We start from the raw sequence: 24,009 nt of genomic DNA, 5'->3' as shown, positions 1-24,009 counted from the left end.
CCCGGTTTAATGAATGTGTATAATGAACAACTCTAGTACTCTACCACAACATTACCACAATTCAAGAAGGTGCTCGAAATTTGGACTTGAATATCATTGACGGTCTAGACAATCATAATGATAAAATGAATATCACATATAAAATATTTACTTTTTTCTCTAGGATGTACTCACGCGTTGGCGAACGTGAAAAAGAAAAGTGGTAGAGTGGAGTTGAATAGAGGAAGTAATATTTTATTCAAATTTAATGATTAACCGAAGTGAAATTAAGTATCACAACGGTCACGCTTGATGACTCATATTATGGTACTTGATTTTTGTGGGTTAATTGCATCCAAATCAAATTAATGATATCGAAAATTCCAATTTGATGTCTAATTATTCAAAGAAGGGGAGTGCTAGGGCGCCACCGAGTGTTACCGAAACTCGGTAACACCCAAATTAAAATATTCAGATTAATTGAAAATAATAAATAACTTTTCATTTTTGCGTCAATGTTACAAGGGTATAATTGGAATTCGAATCTGTTTATCATCATCTAGATGAAACTCATTTTCCCAATGCGGCCATGCCGTCAAGGCGTCAACACTCAACAAGCTTATTGTCACCATATTGCCCTCGATATCTACAAATGAAGGATGGACAAATTGTGAAATTGTAACATAGTAGTACGCCCCCTCAATTCTGAAGGTCCTCTAATTTTTCCCAAATATTAATGTTGTTAACCTAATTATCATCACATTTTAGGTCAAAATTGTGATATGATGTCAATCATATTGGTAATCTGGGTCTCATCAAAGGTATAGATAGCGAATCTAAGTATTTTTCAATTTATTTAATAAACTCCAGATTCTGCAACCGTATTCCGGTTTGATGCCATGGCTGTCGCTCAGTTGATCGCAAGCAAAATATTTTCGAGTGCTTCAATAATTTTAATCCACATACTTAGCATTCCAAAATTACCCTTAACTAATAAAGCAATTTGAAATTTAAAAAAGTAACAGATGGATGTAAAAAAGCAAGTAAATTACTAAATTGTCCCCGGTGTTACTCAAATTTGTTAACACCGGGTGTCGCTATTTCATTTTCCTTCAAAGAATAATCACCAATTTTTATTTTAAAATAAAAAGAACATTACAAACATCCTTCATTGGTCGCAAACAAACCTATTCTACTACTAATAATAATAATACTCCGAATAAACATTGGCTTTATACTTAATCTGAAAGTAGTCCTCCTTTTTGGGTGTGACATTGGTCATTACACATTTACACTATTCATACATTACTGCCTTAAAATGCGATCGTAATAACCTTGAAAACCCTTTTTTAACCGATTGTTTACTTTCTCGTCTCTAATACAAACTTGACGAATAGCTAGTCGCACTCGCACCAGGAAAAGCTCCTGACAGTTTCTGGCTTTCTGCATTGCAACTCAAGTGTTGGTCATTTATTTCCTTGTAGATTGGCAAGTCTTCATACAACTAATCCATGCATAACATAGGCTATAAAAGTACATCTTCCTACGATAATTATACGTACACAGCAACAACATTACCCCAGTGCCTTAATGGCTCTACAATTTCCTTGTTATTCACAACTGTATTTGACCATTACCATTGATACTATTTTCTTCTTCTTTCCCATTCTTGTTCCCATACATCTTACCATGTAATGATTCCTTCCATTTGAAGTCATCAAACAACTCATGCATCTCTTCTAGAGTTCGGCCTTGTGTCTCGGGAAGGAACGTGAAGAAGAACAACCACGACAAAATGGCAATCCCACCAAATAAGAAAAACCCGCCACCAGTTGTTATGGCATTGGAGAGGGACAAGAAGGTCATGGTTATAACACCACTAACCCCACGGTTCGTGGCCACACCCATACTTGTACCTTGAGCCCGTAACCTCAATGGAAAGATCTCGGAAGAGTACACCCACGCAATTGGGCCTAGCCCAATTGAAAATGACGCGACAAAGGAACAAACCGTGGTAATTGACAAGGCTATGGCCCAATTTAGTTTGTGACTAGATAGATCGATGATAGTCAGTGACGTAGCCAGGGTTAGAAGGGAGATAATCATACCGCCTACACTAGTTAACAATAAGGGTCTTCTACCATGCTTGTCTAACATAAATGTGGCTACCAATATGAAAAAAGTCTTGAAACATCCAACGGCGACAGTAGCAAGTAGGAGATGAGTGTCGTTAGTAATCCCGGCCTTTGTGAATATCCTTGGAGAGTATAAAACGACAGCGTCTATTCCGGATGCCTGTTGGAAGAACTGGAGACCAATGCAAGCAATCATGACTCGCCGCACTGAGGGCGTTGGCTTCAGTAAGAGCTCCTTCCAAACACCCTCTCCATTTTTGTTATTTGACTTTGGAATCTCAACTACATCGTCGTCACATTCCAAGGCAATGCCAACCGTTTCCTTAATGTCCCTGAGAATACAGTTTAGGAAAATGAGATAGCGTTACTCAGTCTAGTCTAAGCAAGTTAAAGGGTCATATATAGACGACAATTGAAAAACAATATTTTTTTTTACAGCAACAAATAGCATAGATTACAAAAGAGCTTCCTACCTGAGTCGGAGTTCAGCCTCCTCGGGTGAATCGGAGGTCGGAAAATGAGATAGCGCTACTCAGTCTAGTCTAAGCAAGTTAAAAGGGTCATATATAGACGACATTTGAAAAAGCAAGTTAAAAGGGTCATTTATAGACGACATTTATCAGAAACATATGCAGTCTGGTCTAAGCAACTTTTTATTTTCTGGGAGTCACAAGGGCGATTTTGATACTGACGGGGTTCGAACCCAGGTCATCAGTACCACCGCTCATGATTTTGCCAATTAAGTTAGTTGACATCTGCCTGATCTAAGCAGGTAAAAGGGTCATATATAGACGACATTTGAAAAATCAATTGAAAAATGAAGGGATGGTACTATCTCGTTTTCCGCTTCATACCTGAGTCGGAGTTCAGCCTCCTCGGGTGAGTCGGAGGTCCTATTAAGAACCTTCTTAGCATCACCAAGCCGGCCTTGCATGACTAGCCAACGTGGAGACTCCGGCATAGCAAGCACGCCAACGGCTAAAAAGACACTGGGCACAGCCCCAACCCCAAGCATAAGCCTCCAATTCAGATTAACCGGAAGTTTACAAAAAGCAAGGTTCGAAACATAACCAAGCAAAACCCCGAAATTAATGAAAACCTCTGTAAAAGAAGTGAGAAATCCTCTGCAGGAAACAGGAGAGACCTCGGCCGTATAAACAGGAGCTATCATAAGAGCATAACCTACACCAATACCAGCCACAAAGCGGCCGATCATAAGGAAAACATAATTGGTAGCAAAACCCATCAGAAGAGCTGCTACAAAGAAGGTTACTCCAGCAAAAACGATGGTGTAGCGCCGGCCTATCCAGTCTGATGTTCTGCCAGCAGCAAAGGCACCAAAAAGACAGTAGATGTTAATGCTTCCATTCAAGAATTCAACTTGGACGTCACTTAGGTTCCAATCTTTCTTGATGTATATTGATGCTCCACTCATTACTCCTCCATCTGTACAAATCCAAATATTCGTAGTAATGACATTAAACTATGGACGCGTTTATTATTCACTATGAAGTAACAGTCAGTCAATGCAAATCTTGACGCAACTTTAATCCGAGTCATTTGAAATGTGTATTTCTAATACATGGGTAAATGTTATTGAATTAGTACCCCATGTACACGTTCCTAGACCTGTACTCGGGCCGGGCCGGGGCGGGATATGGTTGGCCTGGGCCGGGCAAGCGGGGCTTACCAATTTTTTTTATTTTTTTTATTTTTGCTAAAATGGCAGGTCAAGGGCGGGGCGAGCTGGAATTTTAGGACTCGGGCCAAGGGCAGGGTAGGGCAGGGCAGGGAGGGTCAAGTTGCATAAAATAACGGGCCAAAGCGGGTTGAGTTCAGGCCGGATCAGCCCGTGCTGATGGCCAGCTCTACATGTTCTAATATGGGGACAACGGCTTCTAAAAAAAATTCAAAAAATAATAATGAAAATGCAAACTTGGACTCCTTGGGTGTAAATAGTTTCAAACCAACACCATTTCGATAAATAGTTTCAGAAGAAAACGCTACTTTGAAAAAAAAAATATTCAATGAAGTAGATAGAAATGAAGGAAGTAGTGTACCATAACCAAGTAAGATAGAAGTCATAGAAGCCAAGATAGCGCAAGCAAGGGCGTACATATTTCTCTTAGGTGCCGGTTTCTTTTCAGCACTAGTAGTATCAGTTGCAGTCGCTGCTGGTATAGCTGACTTGGGTTCACTGCTTCCCTCTTTCATGGCTAAGTATGTATTGCCTTCTTTCTGTTTACCCTTTATTCGTCTATAAAAGAGAGTCGAGAATCGAGAGAGATAGACGAGATGAACGAATTGTAGTATGAGATCACTGACTTAGTGTAAGTCATCAAGTTAAACAAGTAATACGGATTATTAGATATTGTCGATGAGACAGTTCATCGCTGATGAGAGTGATGAGACGGTTTTATAGAGCGAGAAGCTAAGAGATGAGGAGCAATGAACTCCACTGTTAGAGTGGCCCACTCTGCCTCACCGTTATTGAGAAAGACAGCAGCCAAGTTAGAATAGTACTCCCTAAAAGAAACCCAAATTTTATTCTATGGCTATAACATATACAGTATACTCCAAAAATAAGGTCTTGGCACGAGGTAGCACGAATCGAGTGGATGTCAATTATCGTATATTTGTAGCTGATAAAGTCGATGATGGGTGGTACTCTTAAACGACCCGGTTTCAAAACCTTTTTAGCATGACGGCTCCCTTACGCTTGAAATACAACATCATCACGACTCACTCGATAGAGGTCATAATCGAAAGCATGAATTATTTGGTATATAAAAGTTATGGTTAACAGGTGACAGACAATTAAGTCTAAATAAAGTCCTTAATCATTGAAGAAAATTCAACAAGACGACACACAAAGGAGCTCTCATACGTCTCTGGTCACACTATGTTTGTCCTGCACTCCTTTGTCACTACTCACTAATAGCTACCACTTCTCGTACGTCTCTGGTCTACTTTAGTAGAAAGGTAATTGAGGAGGTACTACTATTAGTAATGGGGGTTCCAACACAACAGACACCACTCCAATGCTCCCACAAATTACTTAGAATTGAATGTACGTAGTCTTATTCTTGTGTTAACAAGAGAGAAAAAGACTTTTCAAATGATAATGAAAATCGATTTAAGAATTGCATCAAAATATGACTATTTGATAATTTAAAGTAACACGATTAATGTAGTGAATCATTTTGTTGATTCCATAAATATAAAATTAAAGAATAATAAGTTTTTGCCTTCAATGGAAATGGAAAAAAAAAAATGAATCAAAAGAAAACAGTGGTAACATTCCTACAATTGTACTCCACTGAATTGACAGTTGGTCTCTCTTGTGACGGATCACAGATTGTGACGAAGGAAATGTGACCATGTTATGATAAAATGTAAACATCCACAAATTCTTATTTACCAGATAATGGTTACATTTTATTATAAAATAGTCACATTTCTCCGTCACAAGCTTGTGACGCGTTACAAATGATAAGTGTAAGAGACCTGATTCAGAAGACAAGTCACATGGACACAAAGTCACAAATAATACGTCACATAGACACAAATAATATGTAATTCCCACTGATATTTGCAAACTGAACTGTACCTTTACAGACACCCAAAAGGTATCCCACAAGACTCAAAAAAATTCCTACATTAGCCCCATACCTTCCAAATTAACTTCTGTCTATTCTTACAAATCTGGTAACAATGAATTAAGAGTTGATCATATAATTTACATTTTATAGTGATAAAGAAGATTAAATATTACTTTTCTATACCCTGCTGCAAATATTGGATCAAATCATACCCAGCAGTTGTCCATTTATTATAGGCATCCGTACATACACGGATCATGAAATTGGCGGCTTCACGTTCACTCATCTCGGGGTGAAATCTCTTTCGAAGGTTTCCAATAGGATCGCCCCTACTGAAACAAGGCAGCCCGCTGTCTACCATCATTGTTACTGTGCTTATAATTCCATCCATGTGACGTCGAGCGGAAAGGTACCCCTTTACGCACAATCTGTAAGATAAGCCCCAACAATGTTAGCCCAAGAAAATGATACTACCTTCATCCCATTTAAGCAGCATGTTGTCCCTTTTTTACTTTGATAGTCAACTTTGTTCATTACTCGCTCCATATATAGGTTAAAGGTATAAAGTCAAGTTTGTACGTCAATCGACTACTTTCATATAAAATTTTCTAAGAAGTCGTAACAGTTGTTTTATGTGGAACAGCAGTCAAATCTACTACTAATAATATAAACGGGGTGGAGGGAGTAGAAGATGAGAAACATCAGTTCGCTCACCCAACAAAAAGATGCCAAGTGTCACTTTTCATGGTCCCTGAAGGATCTAGCAGTTGAGTCATCTCATGACTCAGCTTAAAGTGAGCACTTTCAAACCGCATATTGTTACCAGGAGACGTTTCCAGGATGAAGCCGAAATCAATGTGAACAAGTCTTCCATCGCTGCATTGGCACCCAGAGACGAAGCACATTAGTTTGTCATCTGACGTTCGCACTTTAAACTGACTGCTAAACATTGACATTGTGGCAATAGATTGACATTTCAAGGTAAAAGATATAAGCTTTCACATTAGACAACAAGAAATTATTTCAAAAGACCAAACCTTAAATCCTAAAATCTCACCCTGACATAGTAAAACCTAGAGCAATAAAAAGAGACAACGGTAAGATCCTAACATGTTTCTGGTGGGGAAAAAAGAAGGGTTATAGAAAACAGATGAACAACGTAATAAACTTGGGTGTGTGTGTATTGGGCAGTAACTACATTGTCTTTCCTTTATAAAACCAAAATCCAGGAAATAGATACGATTTGCAGATCCCTTGAATAACGCCATCTAAGATACCTACATAACTTTGAAGATGGCCTAGCTCCCACCAGCAAAGCAACCAATTTGTACGCTATAACTGGGTATGGATATCACCCAGCTATTGAAGCAAGCTACTCAAACTTCAAATACACCCCAAAAACAGGGAAAAAGGGGAACATGTGTTAGTTAAAAGTGATTCGAGGAAGAAGGAATGCCTCCAGGGTGTATCATGATTCTTAGCTACTGACCTCACTCCTCTATATTGAAAGCTAATTATTTCAGGAAAAAAAATATATTAGAGATTTTCATGATATGGGGTGTAGGTAGGAAATAGAAATTGACCATCTGGCCATGGAATTCTAAGTCAAGCAAACGCACCCATCAAAAAGTAGGTTGCCATTATGCCGATCTTTTGGTTGAAGAAGAAGACTGGCCACAGCATAACCTGCACTACTCACAAGAAAATTTTCTCGAGCAGCTTCAAAGCTAGGCGATCCAACTGGCCCATAGTCTTGCTGAAAAATCTCATATAAGCCACCATCATTAATTTCACCCATTTGACTCCTACTCCTTGTATTAGGCACAACCTAGAAAACAAGAAAGTGTGAATTATAAAAAATATATACCCAAAACAGACTTAAGATTAAGTAGGTAAGTACCGCAGCACTTCTAGCAATTACCTCTATTATCCCTCTTTCAGGACCAGTTGGAAGAACTCCATAGGGGAAAAGATAAAGATTCAGTCCAACTGCCTGGAAAATATCTTTAAGCAAAGATATCACTTGCAAAGCAAGTACATCCTGCCGACAATCATCTCCAACCTACACATGCAATATCAGAAGTGCAATCAGCAAAGTTGGGAATATTAAGAACCATAGTGCCATATATTCCAGTATCAGCCACGCCAAAACTACACAAGTCCCACAGTATTGCAAGGATGGAGCTTTTGGAGAATGGTAAAGACATATGTTGTGGTACATCAGGGTGCCAAAAATAAGTCAACAACAACAACAACATCAGAGCCTTAATCCCAAAATGATTTGGGGTCGGCTGACATGAATCATCCTTTCGAACCGTTCATGGGTGAACGCACGCCTCAAAATGCGAATAAAAAAGGGAAGATAAAAAACAAAAGGGCGAACGAAAATGTAATGGAAAGTCAAGGTGAACTTAGGGGTGCCAAAAATAAGTCATGATAATAATTTGGGTTTCACACTTTCAGTTCATATATTAAACTACTTGAAGCTTATCTGTTAGTCGAAATTGGGCAGAAACCAGAACAGACAATGATACTGCAGTCTGTTAAAAAAGGTGCTTATCTTTTGTTTTACAGAAAAAAAAAAAAAAAAAGGTGTCCGAATCAGACGCCAGACAATTTCTGTGCACCACTCCGTGATCACAATTAGAACTTCAGTAGATACCTTGAAAATGCATGCTTGGGGCTTCACATCATTAGGATGTCCACCTTTGTCCACCACATTAAACGTGATCATTATAGGAACCTTTGCGGCTGATTGCAAGGGGATTCCACTGTCAACCTGAATACCCCTGACAAGTTTATTGGGAGCCGTAGGCAGGTAGAGGTCGTCTCCATCCATCTCGATTTTCTCCAATTCTCTATTTAACATATGATAGGCCACTCATTGAACAGATAATCATGATATTAATACAATGTTAACAATGCTAATACCCTAATATAACTAAAATACCTTCGGATCCCAGCACGACGCTCCTCCTTTGGAAGTGGAAAGAGAACTCCAGATATGGATGTGACTTTGTCGAAGAAATTAAATTCCCTCTGGAACACGTCAAGAGCCTTTGGTGTAAAGCTGTCAATAATTCTCTGCCTAACTTCTGGCAAAAGAGCCAGGAAGGCGCTATGCTGGAATAAGGATAAAAATGTTAGGTTAAACAAAGCCATTAGGGCCCACCACAGACTAAGCTACTGAATCAAATAGAAGAGCATCCTCTTCTTTCTCAGTACATGCATACTGCTACAAAGGAAAGCAGATATTCAAATTGTGCAAATAATATAGTTGATTTCTGAATAAACCAAAACGTAAGAGCAGGAGATGTTTGATAGAAAGATATTTTGTGCTCAAAAACACATTCTTTGTCTTGTCGCTGATAGTTTCTTGCTCGAGACAAGATGATCAAGAAAGACAAAGGTCTATGGAAGAGGGTGGCAGAAAGAGCAAAAAAAATAAAGGTAAATGGGGAAGACCTTAATTTTTCATGATGAAAATTTACATTTAGGACTTCAGATTTTCTTATGTACTGTTACCCATGACTATCAATTCCAATAGAGAAGAAGCTTCTCATAATGCTCACTTATACATGAGCTCACTTATACATGAGCATGCACACATGTTCATCGGAAGAGGAAGAAAAGGCCGAGGAACAAACCATACCTTCTGACTATCAGCTTCTTTGCCACCTTCTGGTTCGCATGTTTCACCCTATCATCATTTAAAGATAGTAGTTAGTTTCACAGTTAAATTAAATCAGACAGATAATGATTGATAAAAACACTGCAACATGTGAAAAGCATTAGTGATGGCACAGCCACATACACCCAAATGACAGTACCTGTAAATGCCATATGAGAATGTGAGCAAACACATCACTTCTTTGAGCAGCTCTAAGCAAATATCCTTCAACTAATTTCTGTATGATATTGATTAATAGATTAATAACATATACATTAATAATTTCTGCATTATATCCTTCAACTCTTATCTGAGACAATATGACCCTAAATAGATCACTGAAAATTTTTACTCAAAGCAGCTCATGGAAAAAATAGAAACAACCAAAAATATCCTTGAGAAACAGGAAGATTAATCAAAGTTCACATAGTACTCAGTGTGTTTACGAGTCTAATAGTAAGTAGTAGGCCCTTTGCAACATTGTACTTGAGTACTAGCTGCAGGTGTTCTTTGACGTCACTGTTCTTTGTTCACTAGCTATGAGAAGACCTAGTGACATATGTTGTAATCTACCAAGTTGATGATAAGAGAAGAACAAACATAACAAGGAAACTCACCCCGTCATCATATCGCAACGACTGAACTAGCTGAGGCATGAAAAATGTTACACGCACAGGAGGATAAGATTCTAAAACTCGTAGTATATAAGCCATCACTCGTGGATGACCCTTATATGCAGGAGTAAGGAACTCGACAGCTTTTGTTATCGAGCAAGCAGCCCAGTGAGGCAATTGTTGCAACAACATTGAATTCTCATCGACGGCCTTTGGGGTGACAAAATATGGCAGTGCTTCAGGAATGCAACGAAGCTCCAATATATGTGCCTGGATCCAAAGACACGAGCATTAATGATCTGAAGACAACTACAGAAAAGGATAAATCTGATAAATTCTGCCACATGATTCAAGACGCTACAAGCAGGGGAAACACAAAACATATCCCGCCTTCAAATGGGGAGAAAATACAAAGTAGCAAGCACAAACATGCTCATATATTTGCAGCAATTCCACAACGACTAACCATGAAAGTCATTCCTGTAATTTCTGTTAAAACATAAAGTTAATCTAGAAAAATCTAGAATTTAGACTAAGGAAATCTTCTATGAATTACTAACATGTAACTAGATTGTTCCATGTAAAAAAATCTGGTCTCTTGTTCTAGACATTTCTAGAGTATACAAGCATGACATTGTAGCCTATAAATAGGCCACTATATGCACCATTTTATGTGTGTAGTCCATGAGCTCTAAGTCTCTAACAAAGGAGCTTATAGGTCTTACCAACACCGTCTCCCCCAAATATTATGTAATATCACACATTCAACATATAAATTTAATCATCCATGTTGAGAATATCGGGTTCACAATACTTCCGCTGCCAAAATTCCAACATGGTATCAGAGCCCATGGTTATCAAATCTGGGCGATGATATTACGATCCTACCTCCTCCGATCCATCAAAAAAAAATATCACACAAAAAAAAAAAACTTATTTGCGTCCGACTCATCAAACAATACTCTTCCACACATAAAAAAAAGGGCAAAAACGTCCGAGTGAAATTATTGACGGACATGAGCCGGAACATTTTATTCAAAGCAATAGGGTAGCAAAAACAAAAAGGCTAACCCGAAATTAAACCAGGAAGGGTAGCACACGAGGCTAACCCGAAATTAAACAAGGGAGGGTAGCACACGAGGCTAACCCAAAATTAAACAAGGGAGGGTAGCACATGGGGCTAACCCAAAATCAAACAAGGGTGACAAAAAAAATGTCTACCCAAAACATCATGGGGCGGAACAATGAGACCCCGGAAAAAAGGACGTAGACCCGACAAACACAAACAAGAAAATTCGGGACAAAAGATCCCAAGTTCAAGCAAGCTTGCAAGCAAGTTTGCAAGCAAGTCCAAGCAAAATAAAAAGATTCAAAACACAATGAATACAAGGAAGAGTTAACTCAATTAAGCAAAGTTCAAGACATGAACAAGCATCCTAAAAGGAAGCAAAGCAGAGGAGGATCAATGTTAAAGGAGGTGCAAGTTACCAAGTTTTCAAGGATACATTGGTGGAGCAAAAACAACACAACAAATTCGAGATCATACGAAGCAACAACAACCAACTTCAAAAGGAAAAAGAATCAAGAATTTCAAGATCAAGGGGGAGTCGCTACAAACAATTTTCCGAATATAAAGCACCAAGATTTGTCAAGATTAAGGGGGAGTGTTAAAACATAAAGTTAATCTAGAAAAATCTAGAATTTAGACTAAGGAAATCTTCTATGAATTACTAACATGTAACTAGATTGTTCCATGTAAAAAAATCTGGTCTCTTGTTCTAGACATTTCTAGAGTATACAAGCATGACATTGTAGCCTATAAATAGGCCACTATATGCACCATTTTATGTGTGTAGTCCATGAGCTCTAAGTCTCTAACAAAGGAGCTTATAGGTCTTACCAACACCGTCTCCCCCAAATATTATGTAATATCACACATTCAACATATAAATTTAATCATCCATGTTGAGAATATCGGGTTCACAATACTTCCGCTGCCAAAATTCCAACAATTTCTTTAAAAAAATTATATTTTAGCTTCAACCAAATACTTTAGGTGCTTTGACAGTGCTTTATAGGGGACAGGAGAAACCTTTAGGACAATGCAGATAAAGAATACAAATTTGCATGACAAGAGAAATACAACCGTTGACTTCTAATGGTATGAATCTTAAGCATACAGAAGGATAATATCTTAAAACTCTTAAGCACAGAATCTATCACTGGGTTCAAACCAACCCTAACATTTCTGCGTGTGTGAAGATAACATCTTAAAATAGACCAGAACCCCATATTTATCTAGAGCCAACAATGGATTTTGACAAAATCTTCTGAACCCAGATTTCAATTCTAACCATGGAAAAAAAAATGATTATCACACAACAAACCTGAACCAGCTGTGTCATCTCAGACTTCAAAGATGCATTTGTAGGGAACCTTGAGGCTAAACATAAAGCAATTCGAGGATCCACAGAAAATGCAGTTCGTGCATACTCAATCCATTTCTCTGAGCTAATTTTAGGTCGCGGCGTGTAATCCCTGAAAGTCAAATGAAACCCATGTATATGATTAACCGAGCCAAAAACGGTAGTCTCATTTATTTGAGTAATAATACCAAAATGATATTAAAAAATAAAAAGGGTTGGCATTACTTTGAATTCGTGGGTTGTGCCCAGACTTCAAGCCTGTCAGCTTCATATTGGCAAAACATCAGAAGTAACTGCTTCCGCTTTTCTCTCCCAGCAACATAATTCTCCATATAACCCCAAACAGGGTGAAAATGATCTCTCTGCAAGAAATTCTTGAGATCAAATTTCAAGTTATAAGGCGAGATATGTAGCTTTTCTTTTCTGTTTGAAAACAACCATTACCTCTTCTCCCACCGAGCCTCCATGTTCAGACCCTTGGCCTTTAGCATCTGACGGAGTAGAATCAGTCCGCTCGTTTGTAAGAAACTGGGCAAATGCAGAGACAGACTGTGCCTCACTCTGAGCAAAATTTTTACTTCTTGTGTCATACCATTCAGGCTCATAAGCAAACCAGCCCAAACAAGCCCTGCATGTAATGCTCTCAAGCATAAGACCAATTGCCAAAGTGCCAAAGCAAAGGTTCATAAAAAAATGCAGCCCTCTAACTCTCTAGGAGACGCTACACATGATAAGCAGCCCATTTTTATTTAAGGTAAGATGTGATTGTGCAGTGTCTAAATAAACTTTCAAAAACCCCAATTACAAATAATTTCAACCAATTTCTATAGGAAAGAACCCAGTCAGTTGAAGTCAATTACCTATAAATTCTGTCTTCCAGTAACTGAAGGCCCGTTCTAAAATTTTGCAGGTTGCCTTGGGACCGGCAAGAGCAATACTTCAGTCCCAGAAGCATTAAAGTGAAAAAGGTGCCCGTAGCAACAGGATGTTGTGAAAAGCTCCAGGGGAGTTTAGTGGTTCCTTGAAACATTCTACCAAAAAGAAGCATTTGCTCGACACTATGATGCCTAACTACCTACAGGCATAAATTAACAAACTGTTAATATCAATCTTAGATAATAGAATATTGATAAACAAAAGATAAGGCTATATCTATAAATAAAAATTCACATATCACATTGGTAAAAATTTCTTGATCTATATAAATAAAAACAGAAGGAGACACCTTGTCCAGTTGTGCCATAACTTGTGTAAGAACTATTAAAGGTACAGCAATCGCAATCATATATCAACAAGCAGTATATGTACAGGAAGTCAGGAACATGTGCACAAAAAATAGTTTATTGGCTTTAATGTGGATTTACAGACATAAGACATCCAAAGCACAGAAATTAATGTTATGCACACAACCAACCTCAAATCGATCGATAAAGAATCCAAGCCAAATTCTATGAGCCATTATTTGCTCTACAGGATCTTTCTCCGGTAAAGCTTCTGGCTCCCCAGGACAGAGTTGAGGACGTAACTTTGCATGGGGCCCAGAGTACTTGACATCAGATGCAAAAAGGCCTCTTTTTGTATCTATTGTCCATAGCCAGGCATCAACCAGTTCGGCAAGGACCACACAACCCAATTGAGGTGCAGCTGAAACCAACCAAGTCCAAACAAAAACCCCAGTTTCCATGGCATCAGGAGTACAAATGTAAGCTGGGCACCAGCATAGAAGCCGTAGTAGTTGCGAGAAGTGCTCTGCGTTTCGTTTTGAATCAGAACCCTGGGCAAGAATATTTCACAACTGAGATGATGGCTGATCCGAAAAATGATCAAATCAATAGATATCAGCCACATAAAAAAAATAAGCATACCAGATTTGAAAGCAGTAAAGCTGTTGCTTGCGAACATGCTTCACGAAACGAAGCTTTATCCACTGTTCCACCTTTCTCAGCAGTGTTGACAAATTGCTGAAGCAGATGCACAAACTTTTGGAGCAGGATTTCATTAAATGAATCATTCTCGCTTGTTGGTTGAGAAGAAACCCCAGATCTCAACCGTTGCAGTCCAATACCAATACCAAAGCCCGTTGGTGCACCAGACTGAAGCCCCCCAATGCTATTATAAAGCCTTCTCATGCCAGCAATTTCTCCAGCAAACTTTGATTTTACCGCAGCACTGGTTACACTGGTACTAAGCACCTCCAAACTAAATGATTCTGTCAATATGAAACTTTCCCCAGAAGCTGCAGCGGCAGCAGCCATAACTGCTGGAATGTTTGCAGGTCTTGCTCCAGTCCAGCAATTGGTCTTATCTGTTCCTATCCGTATCTCAGTTAATAAGGAAACTACATCAGTGGTAGGCTGTGCTCTCTCTGATGTGCTTGGTTTGCAAAGCTTTTCCTGAATGAAAGCCAAAAAGTTAAGAAGTCATGTCAAAAACCCTTGAAAGTTGAAACAAATGTATAGGCATGGAGTAATTCCTCAACTATTTCAACCAGATAATAAAATGAAAAGTGGATTAGAAGCAACATGGCAGATATTTTGTTCATAGATGGTTAAATGGTTAATCATTAACAAAAGGTTTAGTTTTCTAGAATTTCTCTTACATGCAAAGTTATGTTTCCCTGTGAAAGGTCGTTTCAAGCTACTCTTTATAGTTTAGACGCGGAAGATGATGATAAGCAATTTCAAAATGACACTATGTTCTTTGCAGATGAAAAGTGCATCCCTTCGTTACTATCTGACCAAAATAATGTGTGCATCCTCAAAGGGTCTCAAGGACAGCAATATTATTAACGAAAAAACTTTATCTTACACACAACCTCCAAAAGTCAACATTCAAGATGAGAGTAACAATCAATGATAGAAAATAATCAATTTACTTATAAGAGACGTGGCTTTTATTAGTCTTTAATGCCTATTGCAGAGTACAAATTTTACAAGGGGCTGAGAAAGGACATAGAAGTCCCAGAAATGTGAACGCACTTAAACTAAGTAGATGTTACTGCTACAAAAAGATGGTGACAATATGATTGTCGACATCTGGCGCATAAGAACAAGTCACATGAGAGTAGAGGGTAAACATCGGCTTTTCTGGAAGAACAAAATCATATGTGAAGTCAGACCTCTCAAGCTCTTACTACTCAGTTATTAGACAGCATAACTAACTCAACGCATTGTAATCATACTATCTATTAGAAACAAGTCAAACAACTCCAGATCATCAAGTAACTAACAATTGAACCACCCCGACATCAACTGATTCCTTGAAATATGTACCCTTTACCCTTTATCAATAAGAAGTTGAAAGCCACAGGTTTCAAGCCTCAACAGAAAAGACTATCCAAGCAACATTAGGAAGCCACTAAAATGTTATTTTAAAAAAAGGGGATGTCATCTTGGGGGGGGGGGGTGGTTATAGCCATCCAACCTGAAGAAGGCCCTGAGCTGTACATGGAGCATAAGAAAGTGACATTATAATCCATTCGCGAACTATCCGCTGATACAATGAGCGAATTGCAGCAGTGCAGGCAGGATCATTGACAAGTGATGATGAGGAGTCATTATTCACTGAAAAGAGTAGAGAATCCACACACGATGAACTCCAAAGGATCTGCAAGTCAAAATAAGTCCCAAATTTTACTACGAGGAAAGGATCAATATTTGGGATCATAACAAGGAAGAAACAGTGGTATCATCAGCGGCTTACCTGTGGAAATTTATCTCTAAGTTGAACCAGGTGGTTAACAGAAATATCCCTGATGTGCTCTTCCCTCTGCGACATAGCTCTAATTAAAAAAGAAGCATGCACGGAGAGAGCAGATTCTCGAATCTCAGCCTCATCTCCGGTTTCAGATATCCGATCTTCCTGTAACATTAACAAACAATTTGATTCTTAAACAAGTCTACATAATAAAATTCCCTTCCTTTTATGGCCTTTCTAAATCAAATATGCAGTCCTTCATCCTCCTAAATCGTCCATATAGATTCTAAACTTAGCAGAAGCCATATCATAAACATTGCAATTGAAATACCAAACGCAAAAGAAAAACATAAATTTCTCAAAAGATATAGGTTCAGATTGAACGATGAAAAGAGATTGACATTATTGCATGTAAGGATTACAGATATATGGAAGGGAAGTGTACAACATGCCACAACTATTATCGTAGAAGAAGCGACACTGTACATGAGATCTGTAACGATGCGTCTCGCAATTCTCTTTATGGGAGCATATAAAGTACTAATGTAAAAGGAGAAAATAGAAGTTGCTAAATAACTAGTTAACTACTACTTGTGCATACAACCATAAAGGAAATAAAGGTTGAGGTTATAATAAGGTATTACAAAAACGCAACCAGCATGTACAAATTTCGCTTGCGTGGCCAAGGATAACAGTTGGAGACATCTTGGACATTTATACAAACCTAAAGCTTAGCTTTATCACACAATTAGTATTAAAAACTTATCCGGGACCCCACTGACGTGTCGAATACCAAAACCAAAGGGTGTATGACACTTCCCTCCAAATCCTCGCTCAATACCACTCCCGCGTTTTGAACTTTGAGAAAAAGAAAATTCCAGGTTTTAAACAAAATCTCAACTTCTTTTACGGCGAATCATGCAACTTTCCATCCATGACATATTACTGAGTAAATTAAATTTCACCGCACCAGTTATGGCACAAGTCAAAACATGAAATGTCAATAAGATAACATCAAAGACCGATGAGCTACACAAATTATTACACGAGGCAAACTTATAATTAAGGTATACAATGAGCTAATACCCATAGACTAATGTAGGTAACTTGGGGAAGGAGTGGCTCCTAAAGTCAAAATTTAATATACTCCACTACAGCACACGGCCATAAAAAATTTTAATGGGAAATTCTATGTTGTCCCCCTAAGTTTTGGCGTTTTTTAAGTTTTACCCTTGCCTTTCTGAAAGTCCATGGTATACTCCTCAACTCTATACATGTATCTATAAAGTGACCATATTAATTGTCTCCATTAACTTGGTTTGTAAGTTGATCCATTAAACCACTCATTCACCAAGCCAATTACCATTAACCCGCTCATTTACCTATTGTCCCACCCAATTACCCGTTAAAACAACCAAATAATCTATGAACCTACCGAACAATCTCAGATATCTTCATTATCATTTCATGCTTCATGGAGGAAGTTTTAACTGTAGTTTGTGCTTCTTAAAAGTGATCTCTCATCGAAGAGGGTCATCTTATGTTAATGGGTGAGAATTGTGGTTGAAGGAGGGTTGTTGAGAAAGGGAGAGAGTTGGAGGAGGTCATGCTGGAGACTAAGTATAGAGTTCAGCTGCAGAATAAAAAAAGGTAGGGGTATTACTTAGAAACCCAAAATCTCAGGGGTACAATGTACAATTTCCCAGTATAAATGCATATACATACAAGAGAATGTATAAGAATTATGCACAGTGCAAGGACCCTCAATCTCAGAGCAAAACCTTTGCATTACTAACAACCAATTTAGATAACTTACGAGATAAAAGTCCGTGTCAAACAAGAGCAAAAAAACTACTTATTTATACACCTAATTCACATATATAATGCTAAATCAAACTCCCTAAGCTCAACAAAAAGCATCAATTATAAACAATGCAAGCTTGCGAAGTCTGGTTAGAAGTGTACCAGCCAAGTTACAGCAGTTTCAAAGGCCTGATGGACAGTTGCTGTCAAACATTGAAAGACAGCTGGTGCAAGATTTGGTGTTTTTAAGTATTCAAATACACAACTGAAGGCACTTCTAGAGGCATTTAATTCAGGACCACCATTGAGGATGCCACCATTGCTACTAAAACGAATAATCTCTAGAAAGGCCACAGCAAGCAAATATGTGGCCTTTACACCTGGAAGCAATGAGCAAAATCGAATCAAAATTACAGGAGAAGACAAGCAACCACACTACAAATGACTGAAGACTATTTTGAAAAAAGCTGAAGAGAAATAAAAGCTCGGCTTCTTCCGAACAACTTTCGACAGAAAACTGACTATGCTGCTAATCTTCTCACAAAGTGAGAACTTCAGCTACCAGTTTGTTAAAAAGAACTAGTTTTTTGTTGGCTTAAACCCTTCACATACCAGCTACTTTTAATTCTACTTTCCCCTTTCTTCACTATGGCGGAAGGGGCCCTGCCACTGCAGGCGTTATATGGTCATATTATAATGTTATATTTCTTACCAGTGTTATTTTGTACTGCCTCCTTTTCCTTTTGTTACTCCCATTTACCTTTTACAGGTCGAAGTTTTAGAACTTTGATCGTGAATAAACTATAAGATATAATATTTTATAATATGATATTTACATAGTTACATTGGTTATCAGAATATTTCTCAGAACAAAATATCTTCAATTTATATGTAAGTGGATAAAATAACGGTCAAAGTGTCGTCTAAGAGACCGTGTGTAAAGTACATGGGAGGAACAGAAGGAAAAGGAGGGAATAGTAGATATTAGACATCTCTTAGCTTCCAAAAAGTGAAGTATAGGTGCACAAAACCTGAAATTGTGCTCATTGCTCCAGCTTCAACGCGCCCACCTAAAGCAGCGGAAAGAGCACTCCTTTGTGTTGTAGCAGCTTTCTCATTACCACTTGCATGACCGCTACCAGGATTATGAAGAGCATTAAGTTCAAATTCGTCCTCAAGCCACTTCACCGAGCTAACCACCTGATTAAAAACACAACAAATGCTAAGACATTCGTACTGCAAAATCTGAAGGCGGTATTGCTTAATAAATGAACCAATTATTTATACAAACTAGGATTTTACAAAAAGTAACTCACGAGTGGGGGAGTAGCTTGAGCAATCCGCTGGATGGCTGATGCCCATTGAATATTCCACAAGTATGGTCCATCGACAGCTTGAAGTGCTACCGTGCTCATGCTCCCCACGCCACTCAATGGAGTCGAAACGGCCTTTTTCTGATTTTGATTTTTTTGGATAGGAGGAGCTAACCCGAAAAGAGCCACATAGAACCACAAATTCCGAAACAACTTCAAAAGTGAAGGCTCAATATTGCCGGTTGGGTCGAAATCAGAACATATTTCAGCAACAGCAGGCAATAGAGGTCCCAGAAAGTCAGCTCCACTCCTGCACACAGTGATGCCACGGAGCCTTGTGAAAATACTTGAAAGAAATCAATGGTTTTTGAAAATACAGCCAGTTCAGAAAATACAGTGTCTGGTTTAATTGCATAACAGATTTGTTCTTGGAATTCACTTATTAGTTTTCCAAAAAAAATCGCTGTAATAGTCAAGAAGCTTGAATACTTCCAAAGACTTAAACACCTAGGTCCCAAAGACTTCAACTGAAACAAAATTATACGGAGTAACATAAAAAGAGGAAAAAAAATCAGATTTACAAAAATATTACCTTCCGCTTTTGGACTCTGCAGCCAAGCCAACGTCTGAGCACAAAGAAAGAAGCCGGTGTCGGTAATCACAACGTAATTTACTTTCGGTAAGACCGCGGGCAATGAGTAGAAACGCTGCAGGAAGAGTCTAAAATGGAAAACCACTAAGCATACACAGAAACAGAGGACTGCTACAGACAACATTCAAAAGCATTCTAAATTAACATCCATGTGACAGAAATACCTCTACTCGTTCTGTCGTAGCTTCCTGTGCCACTGTTTTACTCTCAGTAGATCCTACGGTTGACAGTTTACTCAGGTAGCTTCTCGTTAGCAGAACAACAGTTTCACGATAAGATTTCTCAAAGCCTAAGCTGGCTAATCTAGAGACTGCGTCAAGAAGCTGCAGAAATACAAGGATTGGGAACAGATTAAAAAACCATTTGGCACTTTAGATTAAGCTCTATCGTTACCTCTTTATTCATAACAAATAGGTGCCTTACACGAAGTCGCAATAAGCCAGGAGCTGATGCCTCGCCCTCCTCTAAGCTCTCTATAAATAATGGCAATATCATATCCACCACTTCCGTTTTTTTAACAGAAATATTCAGATCAGCCAACAATCGGATAACATTCAGCTGAACTGTAAGAACAGCTTGTTTTTCTTTCATGGCCTGGATGTTTTGCATACAGACAGTTTTATCAATGTAAAACGATGCTACGAACCAGATTAAAAACCAGCTAATAAACAGTTGAAACAAGCCAACAATAAAGTAACAGCGCAGCAACAACAACAACAACAACAACATCAGAGCCTTAATCCCAAAATGATTTGGGGTCGGCTGACATGAATCATCCTTTAGAACCGTCCAAGGGTGAAAGCACGCCTCAAAATGCGAATAAAGTAACAGCGCAGAATCAATAATAATAATATCACAGACAGGACAAGGCTGCATTATAATATAATTGACAACCAAAATACTACTGTGACAAGACGGACACGGAGTGAGTTTTCCAAGAGATGGACAAGATAGGGATCACAAATTTCCCAACAATGGAATAAGATAACTTCGGCTGTATAATGTATCCTCTAAAGCCAGAAACAACAAGTTGAACAAGGCGCTCAGATAAAAAATTGGAACACTTGTACTGAACTATTTACCTAATAAATTCTAAGGCCACCAAGGAAATCCCAAAACAGGAGACATTGCTGAAAAGAAATTTTATATCTATGCAATAAAACATTTGCTTCTACCTATCGAATAATTATGCTATATTTGATATGCCATTTACCATACACCTCAGCAACTTTTTTAAAAATAAAAACAAACAGCCGAAAAATGAAGCAAGCACATGCATATTGCATATGATGAGACATTTCACATACACCTATTTCTTAAAGCACTAATTAAGAAACAATAGCAGTCATTGAGCAAGAATACACAGTATACAGCCATAAATACTCGAGAATCAAGACAAACAGTCAAACCTCACCTCTTCATCGTAATCATTTCTTTCACGAATACAGGTAGCCAAGCCCGAGATGAACGTATCAACGGGAGCTCGGTCCTTACCCCAACCAAATTCGATAATTTCACAGCTTATTTTGAGAACACTCTCAAACATGGCTCCCTGGCTGCTACCCCAAGTATCTGCCTGTCCAGAACATAAAACATCACACCACTAAAGAAGCAACCTATTTACTTAGCTATCGAACTAAAGTCTAAAAATATACCTGTGCACACGCAGTGAGCACCAACTGCTTGAGACGAATCAGTAGAACCCGAAGTAGTTGTCCTCCACGAGCTATAGCTACCTGAGAAACTACAGACAGCAAGCAACTGAAAAGCTCCTCGCAAATTTTCATCTTCCTCCAGACTGAGATTAGACAAGATTCAGCAGCATCTATCATCAGCGCAAGGGTCTCAAGCAACAACCTCTTGGTGGATTTTGGGTCAGAATCGAGAGACGTAAGTGACTTAATCATTAATCTAGCTGCAGCTTGAAAAACAGACAACTTGACATGGACTCGCCCTTTCAACAGTTGCCCATGTTCTGTCCAATCCCTCTTCCTTATCTGACAATAATGTAAAACCATTCTCACTATCAAACGTCCAACAAAACCGAATGATCAAGCTAAGTCATTTCACTAACTTCCTATATTTGAAACTTACAGTCCACTAATTTCCCTAAAACAGGTTTAACATCCCCTAACTTAGTTATTTACGCTCGCAACTTTTCTCACAATAACAGCTTATGATCATATCAACAAACCTATACATTCACATGTATCACTCAATTCAGATTACAAAATAGTCAAACAGCATAATTCAATGTAACAATTGCATAAAATTCAATGTAACGTTCAACATTGTCATGGAAAATGTGAAGCTCGTACCTTTAAAAACGAAGGGGATGACTGTAGAGTTCGCTTTGCAACCAACCTAAGTTGCTCTAAAACCTTAGGATCAAGTCCAACTTTATCATTCAAAATATGCCACATCAATTTAAACGCAATCTCCTGCCTTTCTAAGTTCTCTACACTCTCTTCTTCAAAATTATTAACATGATGCCTTACAATTCCGGCACTATCAAAATTCACCCCCATTTGATCAACTACACCACTCTTCCACGCAATGCTACCTCCTCCATTCATCTCCGACGCACGAGACGAAGCCGCAGTCGAACCTGACAACTGACTAGCCTCATTTACCGGACTAGCATTCTCATTCCCTTGAAAAAAATTAATACTAGCTGGCGAACTCTGATACGATGACATTCCCGACATCAAACCACCACCAGAAACAATATCCCTCGGCGAAAACGGAGAAACGGCCATAACCTGCTCCAACAAGACACCGATCAACTTTTCCGCATCCGAACGCGAGATACGCGGGAAACTATTCGACAATGCGATCAAAAAAATCCTAGAAATCACCGAATTTTCCGAATTAGCGGAATACGCATTGTTCAACGCAGAGATCACAACCTCGCCGAAAAAACTCTCAATATCATCCGAAAACTCCGTCGATATTTCACCTGCTTTACAAACATAACCTAAAAACTCAGCGAAAAACGTAGCAATGCCGTCTCTCGGAAACGACTGCGGCCAAAACGAAGGTTGAAACGACGTCGTAACGGAACGAAGAAAATCGATAACAACATCCTTAGGACGACTATCCGGCGGCGAAGAACACAATGAGAGAAATCTGGAAATTGCGAGGATCGAATTGAGGTGAGTTCGCGTAATCCTCGGCGATCCGGTAGCGAGAAACTCCGGCGAAGGACAACGGCTACAAATCCAGGCTAATTTATCCGTAAATTGCAACGGTTTCTCAGCAATAACGTCGCAAAGCTTGGTTAATGACTCCATTGTTAATGAAAAACCTAGAAATTGGGGGAAAATTGGGGATGAAATCAGGTTAGATCGAATCCTCCATGAATGTGGTGGAAAAGATCATTGAATTGAAAGAGAGAAGATTAATGGAGAAAATGAAAGGGAGTTGTCATCGTCACGTCGTTGTGGTTTGTAATTGCAGCATTATACCGTTCGTTTGTTTTTTATTATTTTATTTAATTTAATTTTATTGGTGTTTGTTGAAGAGGAGAGGAGGTTGAGGGGGAAAGAGAAGAGTGAGCCTTTGAATTGATGAACGAGAAGTGCGAATGCACGATTTCAATTTTACCCGAGTTTACCAATTTAGGTAAAACTCATTAGTTAACATTAACATAAAAATTAATGCATTGTTAAATATGGTATCAAATAACACAAAATAACACAAATTCGTGTAAATGGTAAGAATAAATTTAATAACACAAAATAACATATGTTTAGTGAATTACAAATTGAATAAATGAGTAACAAATGTGAATTATACATTATATATAACTCAATTAAGGTCTATGTCATCTACTATAGGACTATGCAACTCAACTCCAAGTATCTGTAGCGCAGCCTGAATTCCGGTCATCACCATATCTAAACTTGTACTCAACTGATCCCCATATGGCATCAAATAGCCCAAATTCGTTGTGAAATAGAGTAGACACAAATTATATATAGAGAGAAGTAGAGTGAATATAAGAGAGACCGATATATCTTTATTTCATTATTATGAGGTATATATATACACATATAATAGAGTTATATAGTTCTCATACGACAATCTATTCTAGAATCTTATAACATATGGACATCC

At 38.5% G+C, this 24,009-nt stretch overlaps 2 protein-coding genes across 2 annotated transcripts; both read right to left on the bottom strand.

Moving 5' to 3' along the window:
* Positions 1-1,419: 1,419 nt before the first annotated feature.
* On the bottom strand, positions 1,420-4,856 carry LOC141648500 (polyol transporter 5-like). The gene is made up of 3 exons (XM_074457204.1): positions 4,175-4,856; positions 2,969-3,560; positions 1,420-2,446 (listed from the first exon to the last, which is right to left on the bottom strand). Exons 1-3 carry the CDS (start codon positions 4,326-4,328, stop codon positions 1,594-1,596), a joined length of 1,599 nt encoding a protein of 532 aa, XP_074313305.1. The 5' UTR covers positions 4,329-4,856; the 3' UTR covers positions 1,420-1,593.
* Positions 4,857-5,675: 819 nt separating this feature from the next.
* Positions 5,676-23,536, bottom strand: LOC141648499 (phosphatidylinositol 4-kinase alpha 1). Its single transcript, XM_074457203.1, has 26 exons — positions 22,209-23,536; positions 21,546-21,887; positions 21,305-21,466; positions 20,314-20,484; positions 20,055-20,213; positions 19,831-19,958; positions 19,242-19,548; positions 18,957-19,125; positions 18,088-18,305; positions 16,129-16,287; positions 15,850-16,032; positions 14,292-14,819; positions 13,841-14,200; positions 13,287-13,501; positions 12,871-13,054; positions 12,652-12,788; positions 12,388-12,538; positions 10,004-10,270; positions 9,547-9,624; positions 9,369-9,416; positions 8,667-8,839; positions 8,379-8,574; positions 7,638-7,778; positions 7,336-7,544; positions 6,431-6,592; positions 5,676-6,144 (listed from the first exon to the last, which is right to left on the bottom strand). The coding sequence occupies exons 1-26, from the start codon at positions 23,181-23,183 to the stop codon at positions 5,886-5,888; spliced, it is 6,081 nt and encodes a 2,026-aa protein (XP_074313304.1). The 5' UTR covers positions 23,184-23,536; the 3' UTR covers positions 5,676-5,885.
* Positions 23,537-24,009: the final 473 nt, after the last annotated feature.

The sequence above is a fragment of the Silene latifolia genome, chromosome 3, assembly GCF_048544455.1.
Source record: "Silene latifolia isolate original U9 population chromosome 3, ASM4854445v1, whole genome shotgun sequence".
NCBI lineage: Eukaryota > Viridiplantae > Streptophyta > Magnoliopsida > Caryophyllales > Caryophyllaceae > Silene > Silene latifolia.
This window is presented reverse-complemented; position numbering and strand designations above follow the sequence as displayed.